The 19677-nt window shown below is 41.7% G+C and overlaps 1 protein-coding gene across 1 annotated transcript in view; it reads left to right on the top strand.

Annotated features, from left to right (window-relative positions):
* The first annotated feature begins 8875 nt into the window (after nucleotides 1–8875).
* Nucleotides 8876–19677, top strand: part of LOC145396091 (DBH-like monooxygenase protein 1 homolog) — a 50695-nt gene continuing 39893 nt past the window's right edge. The window contains exons 1-3 of the mRNA XM_080269557.1: nucleotides 8876–9068; nucleotides 17358–17630; nucleotides 18350–18438. Of these exons, the coding sequence (XP_080125683.1) occupies nucleotides 8898–9068; nucleotides 17358–17630; nucleotides 18350–18438 (533 nt within the window). The 5' untranslated portion in view covers nucleotides 8876–8897. The remainder of the gene's footprint in view (nucleotides 9069–17357; nucleotides 17631–18349; nucleotides 18439–19677) is intronic.

Genomic DNA, 19677 nt, shown 5'->3' on the forward strand with positions numbered 1-19677 from the left:
AAAGTGTGAGGGGTTTTATGAATAATAAATGACAGAGTACCAAGAGCGAACTAGCGCAAGTGCGAAGGTCATACGCGCTTGTAATTTTCATTGCTGTCACAGTGTTTTTTTTTTTGGAGTATGGATCCCAAACTACTTGATAATCATAGAGTAGTGTTTATAGTGTTAATATCTGGCTGTGGTAATCATATTACGGGTTGTCGGGAAGTGTAAAGTGGAGACTTCGTTACCCAACTTCAGAGGTCTCCACAAGTCCTACGGTAACCGACAAAGGCTCAACAAACATTCCAGGAGAAAGCTGAAGGTATGTGCCATAAGCATATATAATTTTAATATTCTAGGACTAATAACTGATTTTTGGCAAATATTTTTTGAGAGTCTGTCGGAGCCCGAATAACCCCGCGGGACACACAAAACATTGGTAAACATGCCTGTGGTGTAAGGGTTAATGAGCGATCACATTTTGACCGGCTCCTGGCACCCGGCATAGGATCTCCGTAAAATTTTTTGCCCATAGATACAACTAAAATATACTATAGCAGTACGAGTAGCTATGTGTCTGTGTGTGTATTTCGGACTTGCGTTCAGACAACTTGGGTTCCATTCCCAAAGCTGCAAATAACACGATCAATTGGTTAGCTGCAAAAAATCCAAGTAACAACGTTAGACTAGAACAGCACATACGTGACTCGGATTGCCTGAAATGATCGTAACGCGCACACGAAGCACGAGGAAACGAATGAGAAGCACAAGGAAACGAGTGAGAAGCACGAGGAAACGAGTGAGAAGCACGAGGAAACGAGTGCAAAGCACGAGGAAACGAGTGCAAAGCACGAGGAAACGAGTGCAAAGCACGAGAAAGCGAGCGGCAGTGCGAGAACCCTCCACAGGAGCAAGTGCGAGCGGCCCGAAGGGCCCACGAGCACTTGTGTATATATATATATATATATAGATAGATAGATAGATAGATAGATATATATATATATATATAGATATATATATATAGATATATATATATATATATATAGATAGATAGATAGATAGATAGATATATAGATAGATAGATAGATCGATAGATAGAAGGATCGATCGATCGATCGATAGATAGATAGATATAGATATTACAATTAATTTGCATGGTAATTAAGTGAAGTACATATTGTTAAAGTTACATGATTGTGATAATGTAGTGATTATAACTGTAGTCATTGTAGTAATATGACTGTAACTGTAACATAATTAAATGGTACATGCATTGCAAAGTGGATATGTAAATATAATAGTAATATTAAAATAATACAATGGCAAGTCTAATATAGTCAGTTATACAATATGTGTGAGAAGGACTTGCTGTATATATTCATATATAAATGAGACATAGTAGTATAATTATAGTAAGCCTATATTATGTGACCCATATTTTGTTATTTTATATAAAAAATATATACAATATTTACAATATTTACACAGTTTGTGTCACTTGTACAGAACATTTCTTAAACACTGATTCCAAGGCAGCAATCCTTGCTTGCATTCTGTGCATGGCCAGAAGTAATATAGCAATTATGTTGGAGAAAATTACAAAGATGACTGGAGGTGGGCTGTTTACATAATATGGGCTGAACATAATCCTGCTGTACTGTTCCCAAGGTTGTATTGTCTGATTTTTTAGCTGCATGGTTTCATACTTGGGTGAAGCCAACTTAATGTGTGCACTTATATTTAAGTTCATCCTAGGTAATTGCTGGAAGTACTTGTGTGTGTGGTTGAAATGGCATAATGGGTTTTAATGGGCTAAGTGGATAGTGTAGGTGTCATGACTGTACAGTAATCTGGTGAGATGTATAAACCAGATGCTGAAGTATGGGCTGAAGTCACAAAAACTGATGCATTTTGAGTGAAGTAGAAGAACTGTGAATCTCCAGTGCGTTGATGATGGATGAGTTCATCTGGAGCGAATGTGAAGTTGCAATGATGAGGGATGTCATGACCATTTATGATAGCCATTTCACAAGGGACTGTCTCAGCTGGCTGAAACGTGAAGATGTACGCAGGACAAAGATGAAATGCATTTAATGATTAGCGACTTTTGTGTTCAATTGTTGTTTCACCAGTGAAAGTGACAGCGTCCTGTTTCTTGGAGACCGTGATGAGTTCTGTTTTGATGATGGTGACTAATGAGTCATCTAATGAGTTATCTTTCTTAGAAGGAAAAGGGTATATTTGATAGACTGTGAAAAAATCATCTGTTTCGAATGGTACATGAACTACTGTTGATGCTGTTGTGAGTGTTGCTTCCAAATATGGATAATATACTATCAGATTTCTTTCTTCAAACAAAGGTTTCAAACCATGCTTATGTATGCCTTGACTAATTATTTGACGGAGATTATGAATGGGTAGTAGATTAATGGTGATCCTTCCGTTACCAGCATTAGCAATTCCTTTCATGAAAGACTGATAATTTTTAAACCTGCTTTGGCTAACTTGTGTAGGAGCTGGTCTAATTTCTGTAGATGTTCTATTGTGTTGCAATGATTATGTCCAGGTAGACAAATATACCATTACCCAATATTCCAGCCAATATGCTATTCATTAATTGCTGGAATGTGCCTGGAGCTGTCCTTAATCCCATCGGCATTCTCTTATACTGATAATGCCCACTGTCTGTAGAGACAGCAGTATATTTGCGGGATTCTACATCTAAACCTATCTGATAATAACTGTTTAGTAAATCGATCGTAGAAAAGACCATATTTTCTGGTCCAGTGTTGTGCTGGACATCACCTAACAATGGCATGAGAAACCTGCCGGGAATGGTTTCCTGATTAAATATGCGATAATCAACAACTGCCCCCATTTCCCCGTTTTGTTTAAGTACAAAGAAGAGTGGTGTGTTCCACACTCTAAGTTGTGCACCCTAAGTTTTCACCAGGTAATGCGACAGCTTGTCAGTATTTCTCCAGTACATTTAATAAATCATTTTCCACATCAGCATTATCTGAGCAAACCAAATGCTTCTTTATGCACTCTCTGTCTGACAAGTTCACTCTGCTAGACGCTCCCGCTACTGTCACTTCGCTTATAGCACCTGGGCACATTTCTAACCTACAAATACAGGTTCCTTTCTTAATCTTCACATCTCCATTCCTGGTGCTAGCTAAAATGACATTAATTTCACCCTTGTCATTCATCGAACATAGGGCACTTTCTGTCAAAAGGCCATTTATTCTAACAGTCTCGTCTAATACAATGACATTACATTTTCTCAATTTACTCCCACTAGTAACCTGCATGAAAGATTTTGGTGGTAAATTTATATCGTAATTAAAGCTTGCTGGGTGAGTGAGCGAGTCACGATTGGATTGTGGGTGAGTGAGTCGGCCTGTACTGGCTGGTCTAAGCGCCCATTTTCTTTGAGAAATTGTACGGTAGACTCTCCCTTTTTTAAGCTGTGAGTGATCGCTCTTGTGACTCTAGTTTTTATATAATTGTTGGTGGTAGTATCAGGAGATGAAATTTCCTCTATGAATTCGCTGTCATAGCTAATTCCATTGAAATGGGGCATCAATATTATATTTTGTATTCATGGTGTTCAGTCCAAGCAGCATGTTTCCTTTAACTGATAATTTTTCTACTACGTAAAAGATGGTTGTAGATGATTTTCTGGTCTCTGTGAATTTCATCTTTAACTCAATCATACCAATAACTGGTATTTCTTTACCTCCACTGTGTATAAATTTAAGTCTGAATTTTCCAAAAACGTCACTTTTCTTCTATTTCTAAAAATTCTTTCTAGCTTATCTTGCGTTATTAAATTCACTGGTGAACCTGAATCCAAAAATCATGATATCTCTCCCTCCTCACATAAAGCAGAGACCAAAATGCTTTCATTTCCAAAGAGACTTCCTATGTTGACTATTTGTTTATTTGGGTGTTTTATGTGTTGTCTTCTTTTGTGCTGGTACGACCTTCCCCCGACCTATAGATGGATACCAATTTTTCTATTGTTTTACAGTCTGAGGTCCAGTGACCGAAGTTCAGTCTGCAATACAGTTCGAACCCTTTTGCCTCATACCTGTCCTCTTTATTCTTTATGTAACACTCATATTTTATGTGACCAGGACTTGCGCAATAGTCATACTTTTGTACCGCCCTGTTACCTGGTGTGTGGGAACGAGTCCATTGCCAGGATTTGACTTATTTATCCCCGCTACAATTTCTGGCACTTTGATCCCTGTCCTGTTGGCCTGTGATGTATCAGTCACGCTAGTTTTACTGCAGTTTAATTCCACTTCATAAATTAAATCAAGTGAGCACATCCCTGGATTATACGGGATGGTTTTGTCAGTCTTTAACACCCTGTCAGGAAAGTTGCATAGGACTGATTTATAGCCAGTGATGTCAACGACATGCACTGGTGACATATTACCATCATGTGTGACCCAGTCTGAGTTTTCTAGGCTAGATAACAAGGTTTTCTTAATAGTGGAAATATCTGCTGTTATATCCCCTACATCTGAGCATGAGTGTGTTTGCCTTAGTAGGTCTACGATTTTGTTTAATTCTGGGGTGTTATACCACCAACAAAATTCCTGGCTCCAGAGAATTTCCTGAGAAATTCTGTCTTAAATTGCTCAAATGTTCTCTCAACAGCTTGTCTGACGAGCAAATTGCCAGCTGGGCATCGTTCTTGGTTCATTTTAGCTGAAAAAAAAAAAAAACAGCTATTTTTTCCTTTCTCATCTATAATGTGTCTCCTAATGAAATATTGCCGGTACTGTTCAATAAGTGTGTTTATGTAGATCTTGCCTTTTTCAGTACCAGAGAATTTTGGGAGGTCATTGTCTTCACGACAAATATACACTAGAAGTGGACTATTACTGGAATTTTGTGAAGAAGGTACTGCACTGGTGCCTGCTGCATCTAAATTAGCCATCTTTACAGTGTTTTTCTTGCAGTCGTCATTTACAGGTAATTTATAAGTTTTTCCTGACCTTAATATTATATGGGCTAAGTTATAGTAATTTGAAGGTAAATTTTTATAACGTTCACTATCTACATCTGAAAATTCTGACCAGGTGTCATCATTATTTACTTCAGCGTAAATTGAATCTGTTTGCTGGTCTTTATCCAGTGTATGTTTTATTTCCTGAGTTTGGTTTTCTGCTTGTTCTTGTGTGTCTGATGGTGTTTCGGAATTTATATTTTGTTGATCGTTTTCTGGTGTTTGTGTCAGGGTATTTGTCACTGTTAATGTTGATCCTTCAGGCACTAATTGTAGAACTCTACTTAGCATAATGGAATAACACAATTATATTTTATCTATCTCTTGATTGCTCATAAAATTATAAAACACATATGTCAGTGTGAATCGTGTAATTGTCTCTCACTGTGTAGTTTGTAATATTTATGATGATGAATATATATATATATATATATATATATATATATATATATATATATATATATATATATATATATATATATATATATATATATAATTGCTTGGTTCGTTAACTGTTAGTATCTTATGGATAGTTATGTATGTGATGAAGTGTTAACTAGTACAACCTTGATTAGAATAAATCAACTCACGGGAGGAAGAGGGAAGGGGAGGCCGAGGATGAGATGGAGGGATGGGGTGGAGAGGTATATAAGAGAGGGGTGTGTGAGTTGTGAGCAGGGCAGTGAAATGGCGGGGAACAGGGCGACGTGGAGGCGATTTGTTTGTGGCCACCCCAAACGGGATTGAGGCGTCTGGCAATAGATAGATAGATAGAACTCACTAGAACAGCAGAGGTGATACAGTCGTGGTGTAAGGTGTGGTGAGGGAGATGTTGTTTAAGATCAACACGTCAGCATCGTTTGGTCATCACATCTGGGGTCAAGACACTCGCTTGTCTCCTCCTGGTGGTGGAGATGATGGTGGTGGGGAATATTGGTGGGGGTGTTGTGGGGTGGTGGGGTAGGTGGGGGAAATTCAGCTCTGTTGTGCTTTATCCAGGTGACACTCCACTCACTTTCGTTGTTTCTTCTTCTTGTACGTTTGATTTTCTTTACTTGTTGAGATAAACTTGTAGGCTTGTAGAGTTGATGGTAGACGTATATTGTCGCTGCTATTGTTTTTCTTAATCGAGGAGTTGTGGCTGAGGTGGTTAGGCGCGATTAGGGACGAAGTTAAAGTGCGTAGATGCATGGCTAGCTCCTGCTCTCTGCTTTGCTTGTTTGTTTTTTGTTTGATTGCGTGAAGTCACCAAATTAAGCATAGTCGTAGATTATTCTGATTGTAATTTTGCTCTCTGATTGTTGACTGAGACGTTTATCAGCTTCATTTACCGCACCCCGTCAGTCTCAGTGAACGTAGTTTATCGTAGTTTACCGTTGTAACGGTGTCACGAATTTGCGCGATTGTGTATTTATACTCAGTTCAACCATCCTCATATGCACTTCGATCGGGATGGTTTTCAGAACATTTGTCACTGTTTCATAAGTGACCATTCTTATGCATGACATTAGTGCTTTCACTGAGTGATTTTATGGCAGGTGTATATCGTTCGCCCTCTCTCTGTTGACCGTTGAGAGGGCACGGTGGCTAAGTGGCAGAGCATCGGAGTCATGATCGGGCGATTGCGAGTTCGAGCCTCGCCCAGGACTGCCGTGTCGGGAGTGGTAGCTTGCTCCTGTAACCTAGCGGGGCTATATGGCCATAGTTGCCTAGCTCGGGGATTAAATCCCTGTAATCTGTTGACCGTTGAAGTTAGGCCACCCCTACTTCCGGCGAACACGGCCATCTCTTACCCCCCTTCCCAGTTTGAACTTAGCTTTGGACCGCCTCGAGAGTAGGATAGTTTGTGCCCAGCGTAGAGAGCAGCCTCTCCGTTGTACGGCGATTTCCTGGACCTCCACCTAGACGGTGATCGGCAGAGTGAACTTAGCAACGAATAGCAGAGCTTGGTGTTCGACACTCAGACGCCCAGTCTTTCGTAGCTTCGGCTCCGTCCCTCCACTGACCAGTATTTCTGTTCGTTTTTCTAGGCTTAAGTTCGATTAGCTCTTGAATGAGCGAGTGAGTGTATTTCTTTTGTTATTTGAATTCATGAGTCCCTCTGTGACCATGGATTCCCCTTTTGAATTCATTTTGAGATTCAAATAACATATTTATTTTATTGTAATCAATAAATTTACAGTTCTTTTCTTTGAGCTTAATGTAATTAGAATCGTGTTTTATTTCTCCACATTAAGCTTACTTTAGTTTGCCGCTCTTAGTTTGCACAAACTCCTTACATTATTCATAACTGGTACTTAGGCCAGTTCTTTGTTGTGCCAGCCAGGAGTTAAGTACCGGTAAGAACCTGTCCATTATTATTAGCATTAGTTATTGATTGTCAAGGGTGGAGTCACTTTCTCAAGAGGCTAACAGTACTAACAAACAGCACTCGTGAGTAATTAGTCTCTGCTATGTACTGTTGAGAAAGTTTATAAATTTTCGTCCTTAGAGAATCGGCGAAGTAAGCTGGCATAAAGTGAAACTACTTGATTTTCACAAGTCAATTCCTTGTCTCTACTTTCGAGTAATATCAAACATATTTTATTCTTAAATTCACATCCCCCCATGACAAGCGGTTCAGGAGAGTAGTCTGCTGTGTATATCGATGAACATATAAACTAATATAAATGAGCGTTGTGCAAACTCGTAAGGCATAGTTTGTCGTAGTTTACTGTGCTGCCAATGGAAGTGAGCGTAGTAGGTTCGTTTTTACTGTTGCCACCAATGGATGTAGACGTAGCTGAGGGGTGTAATTCCACAGAGAAGGTTATTTGGTTGAATCGTCGATGGGAGAGTCACTAGGAGAGAGTAATGGTGAGGCGTTGTATATGTCAGTGTAGGCCTTCTCTGTTCCATTATTCTTTTCGTATTTTAAGTGGGATGATGAAATGGGCAAATTTGGGTCGGTGGAGTTTATTGTGACATTTACTTGAATAAAAGTTAAGAGCTTGGCATAACCCGTGTAGCCTATGGTTAGTAGCAGTTTATGCTAGCTGCTGTCCTCCTACTTTACTCTCACTCTCCTACTTCCTTATTCTCTCCTTGTCTAACTCTTGTTCTCTCCTGTCCTACTCTGTCTGACTTGTTCTGCTAACTCTCCTACATGTGATATCGGACTTATATCCCCTCCCAGCTTCCAGTTAAAGTGTGTCGGCGTATGTGTGCGTACTTATGTGCGTGTGTGTGTATCGTTCACGTTTCCGGCACATGATCAGGGGTGTTTGCCATTCTTGATTAGTCTAGGGCAAGGTGGGTGTTTAGTTGTCTCTTCCTGGAGAACTCAGACATAACTACCTGTTTTACATAACCTATAGCTATATAGTTACCTACTGTAGTTACATATATCATTGTGTTATAACATATTATGCCTACACAGCCATGTGAACCTCTCTGTTTACTGGGCCATGGGCAGGCACAGTACTCAGGTCCAAAGTTTCCTATACCTTTCCCAGAGGTAGAAATTGAGGACTCCTAGCCCCACTACTCTCCCATTTTGCCTTCAGGTTCATAGAGATTACAGGACAATATTTCCTCCCTTCCCCAGGGAAAGGGTGTAATGTTACCATCCATCGTAGTTAAAGAATTTCTGGATTAAGGAAAACCGTTAAGCTTGACACTCAGTGTAGAGTCACCTGATGGTAGTATTACAACAAATGATTGAATGACAGGCACTAAATGTACTTGTCTGAAGTTAACATAAGAAAAAACTTCGTTAATAGATTGAAGAATTTAATGATCCTCGTGTGGTCAATAGGTATTAATCAAAACCTTTTTCTTGTCCCTCCCCAGTGTCACAGGTATGTGTCTGACAGGGCTGATGTGGCGGTTGGTGGCGGTGGTGGCTGTTATGACTGGCATCAGTGAGGCGGACAGACACGACAGACCCAGGCTTGACGTGGCAGCCGAAGTGCAGCTATGTACCCTGCCCGCCCACCACCATGCTGCCCACACACACCAGGCCGTGCTGGATCCTGACGGCGTGTTCACAGTGTTCTGGACACCGGACCTTGACAAGCAGGTGTGTGGGCCAAGAGGTCGTTGTCTGAATTACAACGGAGGTTTAGTAGTATCTTTTTCTCAATGATTTATTTTGGATATTATATCTCCCCCAGGCAGCTGTGTGGGACAAATCCGCTCAGTGAAGCTGGCTGGATACCCAGCTTATTCCAGAGAAGTTAAATATAGTACTAATTCACAGTGACTGTTTCCGACCCAATTTACTAGGTATGCAGTTAACAGTTCTCCCACTTTCCTGTTTTCCCTTGCATTGTTTTCTGCATCCTACCTCACCCCATCCTTAAGTGGAAAAATAGTTCAGGACGACGACAGTGATGACTGGATCTCTTTTGTTACATATGTAATGTCTTTGTTTTATTCATATGAATTACTGCAGTAAGACTTGATTTACCTGCTACACTGAGTATAGCACAACATACTAACAGTAACATTGACGTTGTGTCAACATCATTAGCACTTACGCCTGTCTTCAACTACACCCCCTAAGGGGCAGTTCACAGCCCATCTATTTTTCCTCAGGGATCTGTTCTCCCATTGACCAGTTTCCCCCATGGACTCATTTTTTGCCAAGAACGTACAGTACTTTCCCATATGAACCTATCTTCTAGACTGACCTGTTTTCCTTCATAAACATATTATTTCCCCCATGAACCTATTTACACCATGGACAAATTTACACCATGGACCTATTTACACCATGGACCTATTTTCACCATGGGCCTATTTTCCCTCTGAACCTACTTTCCCCATGGGCCTATTTACACCATGGACCAATTTTCACCATGGACCTATTTACACCATGGACCAATTTTCACCATGGACCTATTTACACCATGGACCTATTTACACCATGGACCTATTTACACCATGGACCTATTTACACCAAGGGCCTATTTACACCATGGACTATTTACACCATGGACCTATTAACACCATGGACCTATTTTCACCATGGACGTATTTTCTCCATGGGCCTATTTTCCCTCTGAACCTACTCTCCCCATGGGCCTACTTACACCATGGACCTACTTTCTCCATGGGCCTACTTACACCATGGACCAGTTCTCCATTGAAGGACCTATTTCCCTCTTCCGACTATTTTCCCTCATCCACCTATTTTCTCTCCAGGGGAAAACCGAATCCCCAAATGGACCTATTTTCTGCCATGGACCAATTTCTCCCATGGATATATTTTACCCGTTAAGTCTATGTTTCCACTTGGGCCCATTTCCCTGAAGGACTGATTCACTCATGGACATGTCTTCCCACGTGGACCTATTCCATCCATGGACCTACTTATCCCATGGACTTATTCCTTAATGGACCTTTCACCCCCTCCACCCACCAGCCCACCTACCAACCCACATACCCATCCACTCACCTAGTGCAGTTTGTTTCAGCAGTAACATGACTCAGCTCGAGAGAGAGAGAGAGAGAGAGAGAGAGAGAGAGAGAGAGAGAGAGAGAGAGAGAGAGAGAGAGAAGTCTTCACATCATGGCAGTATAGATGGGAAACATATTTTCACTATCACTGTCAATATTAAAGAATAAAACAGTCACAGTAACCCTGTAAAGGAAAGTGTGTTGTGGTTTTGTTACTGTGAACTAGTTATTGCCTTCCTAATTAGTGAATATATGCATGGAACGTTTCTTTGATCATTTTAGGTATTTATCCTATTTTCAAGCTTTCTCTCTCTCTTGTTCCAGAATCCTTCCTACTCTGTTATTTAGTGGGATTCAGGATTAGTATGGTCCTGAAGAGAGTATGGTATCCTGAGAGTGTAATGGTGGTCTGCACTTCAGCCTGTAGTCCACTGCGTCCACATTCAGACGAACCTAAGCTAAAAACAGTATAATTATTAGGGTTAAGATAATGCTGGTGCTACTGTATCTGTGTTATGTGTTTCCTGTTACTGTGGAAATGATATGCTTTTGTTGGTACTGGTTAAGCCCCACATTATGTTTATCCTTTCACCTAAACGACTTCATTTATGTTATATTCTTGCTGTCTCCAGACGATTTCACTCAGTTTAGAAAGGATCTCTAGTATCGACGGGGATAATTTAAACTACTGTACATGTAACCTCTCCAATTCGAAAGGTCTTTGGTAAATTGTATAAAACCTGTAAAAACAAGCCTTTAGCAAAGACGCATCCCCACCATTATGTAAAAAAAAATATATAGATATGCAGTAATAAGTATGACAGTTTCATATATAGATGCATAAACTAGGACTCGTACACTATCTTTCTTTAAGAAGTGAAGATGACCCAGCAAGTAGTTTCCAAGACTCAGCTGTTTACAGATTCGTTTCTTGACATGGAAATAGCTCGTAAATACAATGTGGCAATTTCATATACAAGGACATAAACTAGGATTCATATTCTATCTTTCTGTGAGATATGAAGAGAATCCAGCAAAGGGTTTCCAAAACATAACAGATTTTTCCTTATAAGGTCATTACTCGCAAAGTACAGACAATATGGTAATTTCACATAATTATGTGGGTATCAATTACGACACATACTCTAGCTTTCTGTGTGATATCAAGCTAATTCACCTGGTAGTTTCCGAGATACAGGCCCGGACGGAAAGGCGGAGAGACGGATAACACAAGACCGATTTTTCCTTATATGGTCATGGCTCGTAAAGTACAGACAGTTTGGCAATTTTACATATACGGGTATCAACTACGACACATACTCTATCTTTCTGTGTGATATGAAGCCAATCCACCTGGTAGTTTCCGAGATACAGGCCCAGACGGAAAGACGGACGGACGGACGGACGGGCACGGACGATTCCTATATCCCCACCATATGCAATAACGGTGGGGATAACAAGAATAAAATACGAAAGATGTCATTGGACTCAAATAGTTAAATGTTGTCCTCTTCTGTAATAATGTCGACTCCCATTAATACCAATCGACTACATGATAATAATTAAGGTAGACAATCGGTGTTTGCTAAATCTAAATTGCCAACTATTTGTTTGGTAGACAAGCACATGTTATGTTCCATGGCAAGTCATCACGAACACGAAATTTCCCTAACGGAGCTCCGCAGGGCTATACATGCATGATACTCCTACACCCCAGCCACCCACAAACACTGTCTCATATTCAGATACCGCTATCATAACAACCACAAATCGCACTACAGACACAACCTGTACACTGATCCACCTGGTGAACAAGCCTACACTTTTTCTATCCTTAATGACCTAGACCAGCTTGTACAGCACGCTACCCGTATCCCTGACCGCCTTGGAGAGAGCTCCAACATACTTGATCTCTTCCTTACAACTAATCTTTCTGCTTACACTGTTAATCTTTTCTCTCCGTTGGGCTCCTCCGATCATAACCTTATCACCTTAACCTGTCCTATCGCTCCGGTACGGCCTGCGGACCCTCCAAAAAAACGTCGTCTCTGGCACTTTAGAGCTGCGGATTGGGAGGCCCTCAGGCAGTACTTCTTTGATTTTCCCTGGAATGATTATTGCTTTCATGGCCAGGAGCCATCTGGGTGTGCCTTGCGCATTACGGAGGTTATTCTCTCGGGCATGGAAGCATACATTCCTTTCTCATATCCTTTGACTAACGCAAGAAAGCCTTGGTTTAATCACGCTTATTCTAATGCTGTCCGCAACAAGGAGAGGGCCTATAAAAGGTACCGGAGCAAACCCACCCCTGAATCACATCTTTTATACATTTCTGCCCGGAATCGTGCTAAGTCTGTTCTTCGCTCTGCTAAAAATAATTTCATCCGTACAAAATGCTCTCAACTCTCCAACTCGAACTCTCCCCGCTCCTTCTGGCACCTTGCCAAAAACTTTTCTAACAACTTTACCACATCATCCTTCCCTCCTCTTTTCTACTCTGATGGCTCTGTAGCTATTTCTTCTACTGATAAAGCAGATCTCTTCGCTCAGACTTTCTCCTCCAATTCCACCTTAGACGATTCTGGTGCTGTTCCTCCATCACTTCCCCCCTCAGACTTCCTCATGGCTAACATTAAAATTTCTTCAGCTGATGTATTTTCTGCCATTGCTGGCCTCAGTACTAATAAGGCATATGGGCCTGATGGAGTCCCTCCTGTTGTTCTCAAGAACTGTGCTTCTGTGCTTACACCCTGCCTAGGCAAACTCTTTCGCCTGTGTCTGCCAACTTGTACCTTTCCTTCTTGCTGGAGGTTTGCTCTCATTCAGCCAGTCCCAAAGAAGGGTGACCATTTCCAACCCTCTATCGCCCAATTGCTTTAACATCCTGTATCTCAAAAGTTTTTGAGTCTATTCTTAATAGAACAAATTTAAAGAATCTTTCCTATCACAACCCTCTTTCTGATCGTCAGTATGGGTTCCGTCAGGGACGCTCCACAGGCGACCTTCTCACCTACCTTTCAGATTCCTGGTCATCCTCCTTTCGGGACTTTGGCGAAAGCTTTGCCATTGCACTTGACGTCTCAAAGGCTTTCGATCGAGTCTGGCATAAATCTTTAATTTCCAAACTGCCTTCTTACGGTTTCTATCCTTCTTTCTGTGCCTTCATCTCTAGCTTCCTTTCTGGTCGTTCTATAGCCGCTGTTGTAGACGGCTATCGTTCATCTCCCAGATCTATTGACAGTGGTGTTCCTCAGGGCTCTGTCCTATCACCAGCTCTCTTCCTTTTATTCATCAATGACCTTCTAAGCTGTACATCTAACCCTATCCACTCATACGCTGATGACTCCACCCTTCACCTTTTCATTTGATTCCCACAACGTCCATCTCAGCAGTTACTTCAACAGGCAAGGGATAAGGCTATGGCACACCTAATGTCTGACTTGGCTCGTATCTCTGACTGGGGTAAAAATAATCTGGTTGTTTTTAATGCATCAAAGACTCAGTTTTTGCACCTATCAACCCGACAAAATCTTCCACAGGTATACCCACTTGTGTTTAATAATACTCAACTTAATTCTGCATCATCCTTGAGCATGCTTGGGGTTTCATTTGCTCGGGACTTGTCTTGGAAATACATCTCTTGTAAAATCTGCTTCCAAGCGACTGGGTGTGCTAAGCCGACTCTGTTCCTTCTTTGCCCCTGCAGAATTGTTGACTCTATACAGGGGTTTTATCCGCCCCTGTGAGGAGTACAACTCTCATGTGTGGGGAGGCTCCCCACATACAGCTCTTCTCAATAGTGTGGAGTCAAAAGCTTTTCATCTTATTAACTCTACCCCTCCTACTGACTTCCTTCAACCTCTGTCTCTTTGCCTCAATGTTGCATCTTTATCTCTTTTCTAATGCTACTTCAATGGTCACTGTTCCTCTGAACTGTCTGCATGCATTCCTCCACTTCTACGACGGGTGCATAGCACCCATCTAGCAGCAAACTCTCACCCCTTTTCTGTCCAACTCTCTAATGCAAGAGTTAACCGTTACTCCCAGTCCTTCATTTATGCAACATGTCAACTCTGGAACTGTCTCCCTCTGTCTGTATTTCCTGGTTCCTATGATCTCCAGTCTTTCAAATGCAGTGTGTCCAGGCATCTCGAAATGAATGGATCTTGAATTTGGCTCTCTCTTGTATTTTGTTTTTCTCTTGGAAGGAACAGTTTTGCAGGGTCATGGCCTTTGGTTTCCTTCTTCTTCACATTAAAAAAAAAAAAAAAACACTGCAACAGGACTACCTCAACACGCTGCAAACTCGGGTCTAGAAGAACCCGCTAACGACCGCCTAAGCCAGATCCACCACAACACTCACCACCAGCAGTAAACATGAACAGAGGTACTCCCCTCGCACTGTACTTGACAATGTTTGCCACACACAACTTCCACTAAGATACTTGGAGTGACATATGACACCGGACTCGAACAAGATATCAAGAGAAGATGCATCCCCAGACTCAGTGCACTCAGGACAACTACAGGGCCAGACTTTGGGCAATAAAAAGGCACTGTCGTTACAAATGATACATTAAATTAGTGATGACATATGCCTTCCAGGCATGGGCTCCCATACTATGTAATACTTATTGCAGCACCTTGCACATCATTCAGAACCACGCCCGACACATCACCATTGGCTGCACCAAAACCACTCCCACAGCTCGCATTCTGAAACTAAAGTCCTGCCTCTCAGAGATTACCTTGATATGAGAGGTATGTACACAATTCTATGTAGCATTTTGTGCCAATACATTACGCCCCTGTCATTACATGGCAGAGACACACAACACACCCTGGCACATAAAACAATGACAATACAATATCAAACCTTCTACAACAATATCACATTTCCTGACAATCCAACACCACCAGTGAAGAAACACTACACTTTATACTCACGTGGAAGGCAATACCGCACCTTGATCAGAATGCTATATTGCAAGCCCAGCATCCTAACATCCACCCATTGGTGGTGTACTTCAGCAGATCTGATCGAGATCATTTACCTAGGCTTAGTTGAGGACATAACCCAGTCCTGTTTACCTACCAGGTCAGCTATGGGCTGGGTAGAATCACAGATGACATGTGGACTGCTTGTAGAATAGGACCACACAACATAACACACATAATGGAGCACTGTAGCACATGCCAAACTAAGACACAGACACAACATCACAGGTGTAGGACACCTATAAGACAACCCCATAGGGACAAGCTGCTTACCTGCAGTCGATGGGTCTGCTCAAACAGACGGATAATGGTTGAGCAGCAATAACAACAACTACGTCTTAACCCGCCCCGTCCCGTCGACGTATGGGTACGTTGCAACGTTTTGCATTTGCCAGTCCCGGCGACGTACTGGTACGTCGTGCAATTGCAAGGTCCCTAATTTGCACAGTTTTCAATTTTCACACGTGATTTTTCGTACGTATACACGGGACACCTTCCCCTATTCCTCTACAAGATGCCAAGCATGGACAATGCCTTACACCGCATAACCTCCCCCCTCCCCCCCCTCACGCCATTGTCTCGGCAATTCACCTGTTACCAGTGACCTGGCCAGTAAAGATATTTAGGGCCAGAGTGATTCCCCAATCGATGACAATGTGGAGGACAAAGTTTACATAGCATTAGAAGAAGAAACAGTCAGAAATAATGATCAGGTACTGTGGCAAAAGAAGGTCAGGTATGGTCATTAGTTAGTGAGTGGAACAATGCTTATAATGCCTATATTACTGCTTGAAAACCAATATACTCTCATACTACATATAAATTCGTACCAAGTAAATAAATAAATACCGTTTATGATTTGTGTGAAATAGTTACCCTCCCATAGAATTCGTTTTCTTTGGTGACAGCCTGTTAGAAAACCCAGTCAGGTAAGGAGGTACTCCTACCTAGATCGAGTATTTTAAACCTCAGGTGAGCGATTTCTCTATGCATTTTCGATGTTTCTCACCAAAAGCGGAGGTTTTAGCCAAAAAAAAAATTTTCAAAAATACCTCGGGATTGGGGGATGTCGGAGGTGGGGAAAACCTCGGGACGTGACGGGTCAAGACCAAAATATTAGAACTATGAAGACAAAACTGTGGTAAAGCCCTCAGTTACTGATAGTAATATTTGATGCACGAGATGACAGAACACATCTGAACTTTCTGTAGCGTTGCTGACTACACTGTTATGTTCTGAACTATCTGTAACGTTGCTGACTACACTGTAATGTGGGATGCAGGCTAATCACATCGGCCAATTTCAAGTATTCCATAAGTGACCGTAGAAATCAGGGGCATGCATATAATTTAATATTATGCTTGTCGCTGACGTACTTGAGCATTTTTTTCAGCCTAACAGCAGACGATTTTGTTCAGCTGGGAGAGAAATCCTAGCAGTTGCTTCGAAAACCATCTCGAGTGACTATTTCTCCACTCTTGGTACGCCAAAGAATCAAATTAGGATAACACAAAATGATTTTGTTCATCCCAACAGTCGAATGGTTAAGGCAGACAAATCAGTTTCTGGTGTGTCCATGTTTCTCTGGAGGTATATTGTGAGAGATACATACCTGCACCTGTGGTTGGCAGAGGTTCATATTCTCGTCGAACAGAATAATGACTGTCGTGTTACGTTTCCCCTGACAATGTTTCTGTGTTAATTTATGCCTTTTTTTTTTGGTATTGCTAAGTGTCTCTATCGCTGATGGGAGGTGGTGTGGGAAATCCATGCTGGCACCCGTGGCTAGCTAGGGTTCATGGTTCCGGCCTATGTCGGGATGGCTGGTGTGTTATAATTTCCCTGACAATGTTGCTGTGTCAATGTTACGCTTCTTTTAGTATTCCTAAGTACCAGTGTTCCGATGCAGGAGGTGGTATGGGAGATCCATGCTCGCACTCTTGGCTGGCTGGGGTTCGGGTTCTCGTCTAATGGCGGGATGACTGGCGGGGACATGGTCACCGCCTGGGTGAAGGACGGGCGACTGTTCCTGCAGGACCGCCACGGCGTGGGTGAACTCACACCGTCCCTCGATGACCACGCTGATTGGCGGCCGCTGCACGCACGAGAGAACAACACGCACACCGTCCTTGTTGTGGCCAGGGACATCAACACCTGCGACCCGCACGACTACGTCCTTACGGTAAGTATGTGATTGCAGTTAATGGAAGGGACTGAGTAGGCCCACGGTAAGGAGATACCAGACCGATTTGCCTGGGCGAACATCAGTACAAAGTCGAGCACACTTGACATGCTGTGTTGCTGTCTCTGTTGTATGAATGTCGGACAGTGTGTAATTATATTGTATAGTTGGGGTGTAGCACTACATACTGTACATGTGTCACCTGTAGAGTTAAGGAGGTGCCACACGAGCAGTTTTGTGGCAGGTTTTCTCAGGTAACTCGATGATGGTGGTAGCTTTCCATAGATTGCCTGTGGCTGTGAAAGTTTGTGTTAAAATATTCCCTTGAAAGTTGTCAAGAGATGTTGCCAGGACAGTGTTGCTAGAAAAAAAAAAACGCCAGAAAACCTGCTCGTGTGACGCTGTTTGACTGTTTGACTTTTCTAGTTGTGTTTCTGAGTTGCTTGTGGGTGAGGGGTTATGCACTGAGCAGGGGCATTCAGTTTTAAGCAAGTTGTTTAATGTTTCTTAATTTTGTTTATTCCTATCACCAGTCGATTTTTTTTGTTAAGTTTAGGAAAGACCACTTGTATTAAAAGATTTAACGATGGCAATATACAACCCGTCTTCTTAGAAACGTCCCTCCTAATCTGAATAAAATAAACGAGCAAGAATAAAAACGGAAAAAAGATATAACTGGACTGACGGAACTAGACGCTGTGCCAAATTTTCTATGACAGAATGACACTGTGCGGCTGCTGTACGCGTGGGGAGACAGCGACCCCAGTGACGAACACCCTTCCTACCACGGTCCTAATCGGGGAAACAGGTACGTCACTGATGTCATGTGTTTGTCACTTGGCCAACAACTATACTCAGGTTATACTATCTTGGCCGAAACTTTCCATATCTCCAAAATGGATGCCGAACTGTAAGTATACATTAGCACTAGAATATGATGCCTGTCACAAGGAAACGCTATGGAAGGAATGTAGAACCGTAGCACTGGATTTTCATACCACTGAGTTATGCGAAATTTGCTTCAAAAGCATGAAAATATGGGCCAAGTTAGAGTAAACAAAGTATTGTGCATTTTCACAACCTGTCCAGGCTGACTGGGCCAGTTTCATGGGAGTTCTGGTGAAGCAGCCCAACCTTTCCAGACTGGACTACTCGTTCCGTCTCCCTAGCTGAGCTGTATTATTTTCGACTGCTGCTTGTACACAAAGCTGCACATTAGCACCAGGCGAAAAGGGTAGTTTTTGGTGGGGGGTATAATGCTGATAGCATAAAGACTGTCAATATGTTCAAAAGATAAATGGTAAAACAAAAATGGATTTCACCTAACTGACAGCCAGTACTAATGTGGTAAGGTGATAATTATGACGCAGATTCTTAATGAAATTAATGCTCACTAAGACCTAAATTGAAGCCAATCATTTATTCCTAAAGTAGTGGAAAAATCATGTCTGGAGAAAAACATAAATTTTTTAATCTCAAAGGAATATAAAAAGTAAAAACGGCAGTGCAAGTATTTCTCAGTAGTAAGTTCTCAAGGATGAAAACTGTAACACTGGTGTAAGTTAATTGTTTCTTTCTTGCACTAACAGGGTGTGGTAAGAATCACAGTATTATGAATGATGGCGAACAACTACCAAATTATTATAAAGTAGAAGCAACCGTGCATTACTAACTGACAATTATCATCTGATATTATGTTTCATTATTTTTTTACATAACATAATTAATTGCTTCCTCGTTGCTCCCACTTGATTCTCCCATTCAAAAGGAGCAACATTCAGGAAAGGACTAGTCTCAGTCCATTCTCACAAGTATCTAGAGAGGCCCCGACAGTTTAGATCCAGCTGGACTGGTCCAAAGAGCCCGAAAAATTTGCCTCACTATAATCGTATACATTTGTTTCTGTCTTCCTGGTTTATATGCACTGCTGCCCTAAGTCTTCGATGCTAATAATTGTTGTTTTGTGCATTTTTGTGAACTTTCTTCGTATTATGTTACAATGAATGTTTTGTACATTTTACCTTGTCTTTAGACCTGCATACCCTGC

Source organism: Coenobita brevimanus, chromosome 34 (genome assembly GCF_032717465.1).
Source record: "Coenobita brevimanus isolate Jiangsu-jjx chromosome 34, ASM3271746v2, whole genome shotgun sequence".
Taxonomy (NCBI): domain Eukaryota; kingdom Metazoa; phylum Arthropoda; class Malacostraca; order Decapoda; family Coenobitidae; genus Coenobita; species Coenobita brevimanus.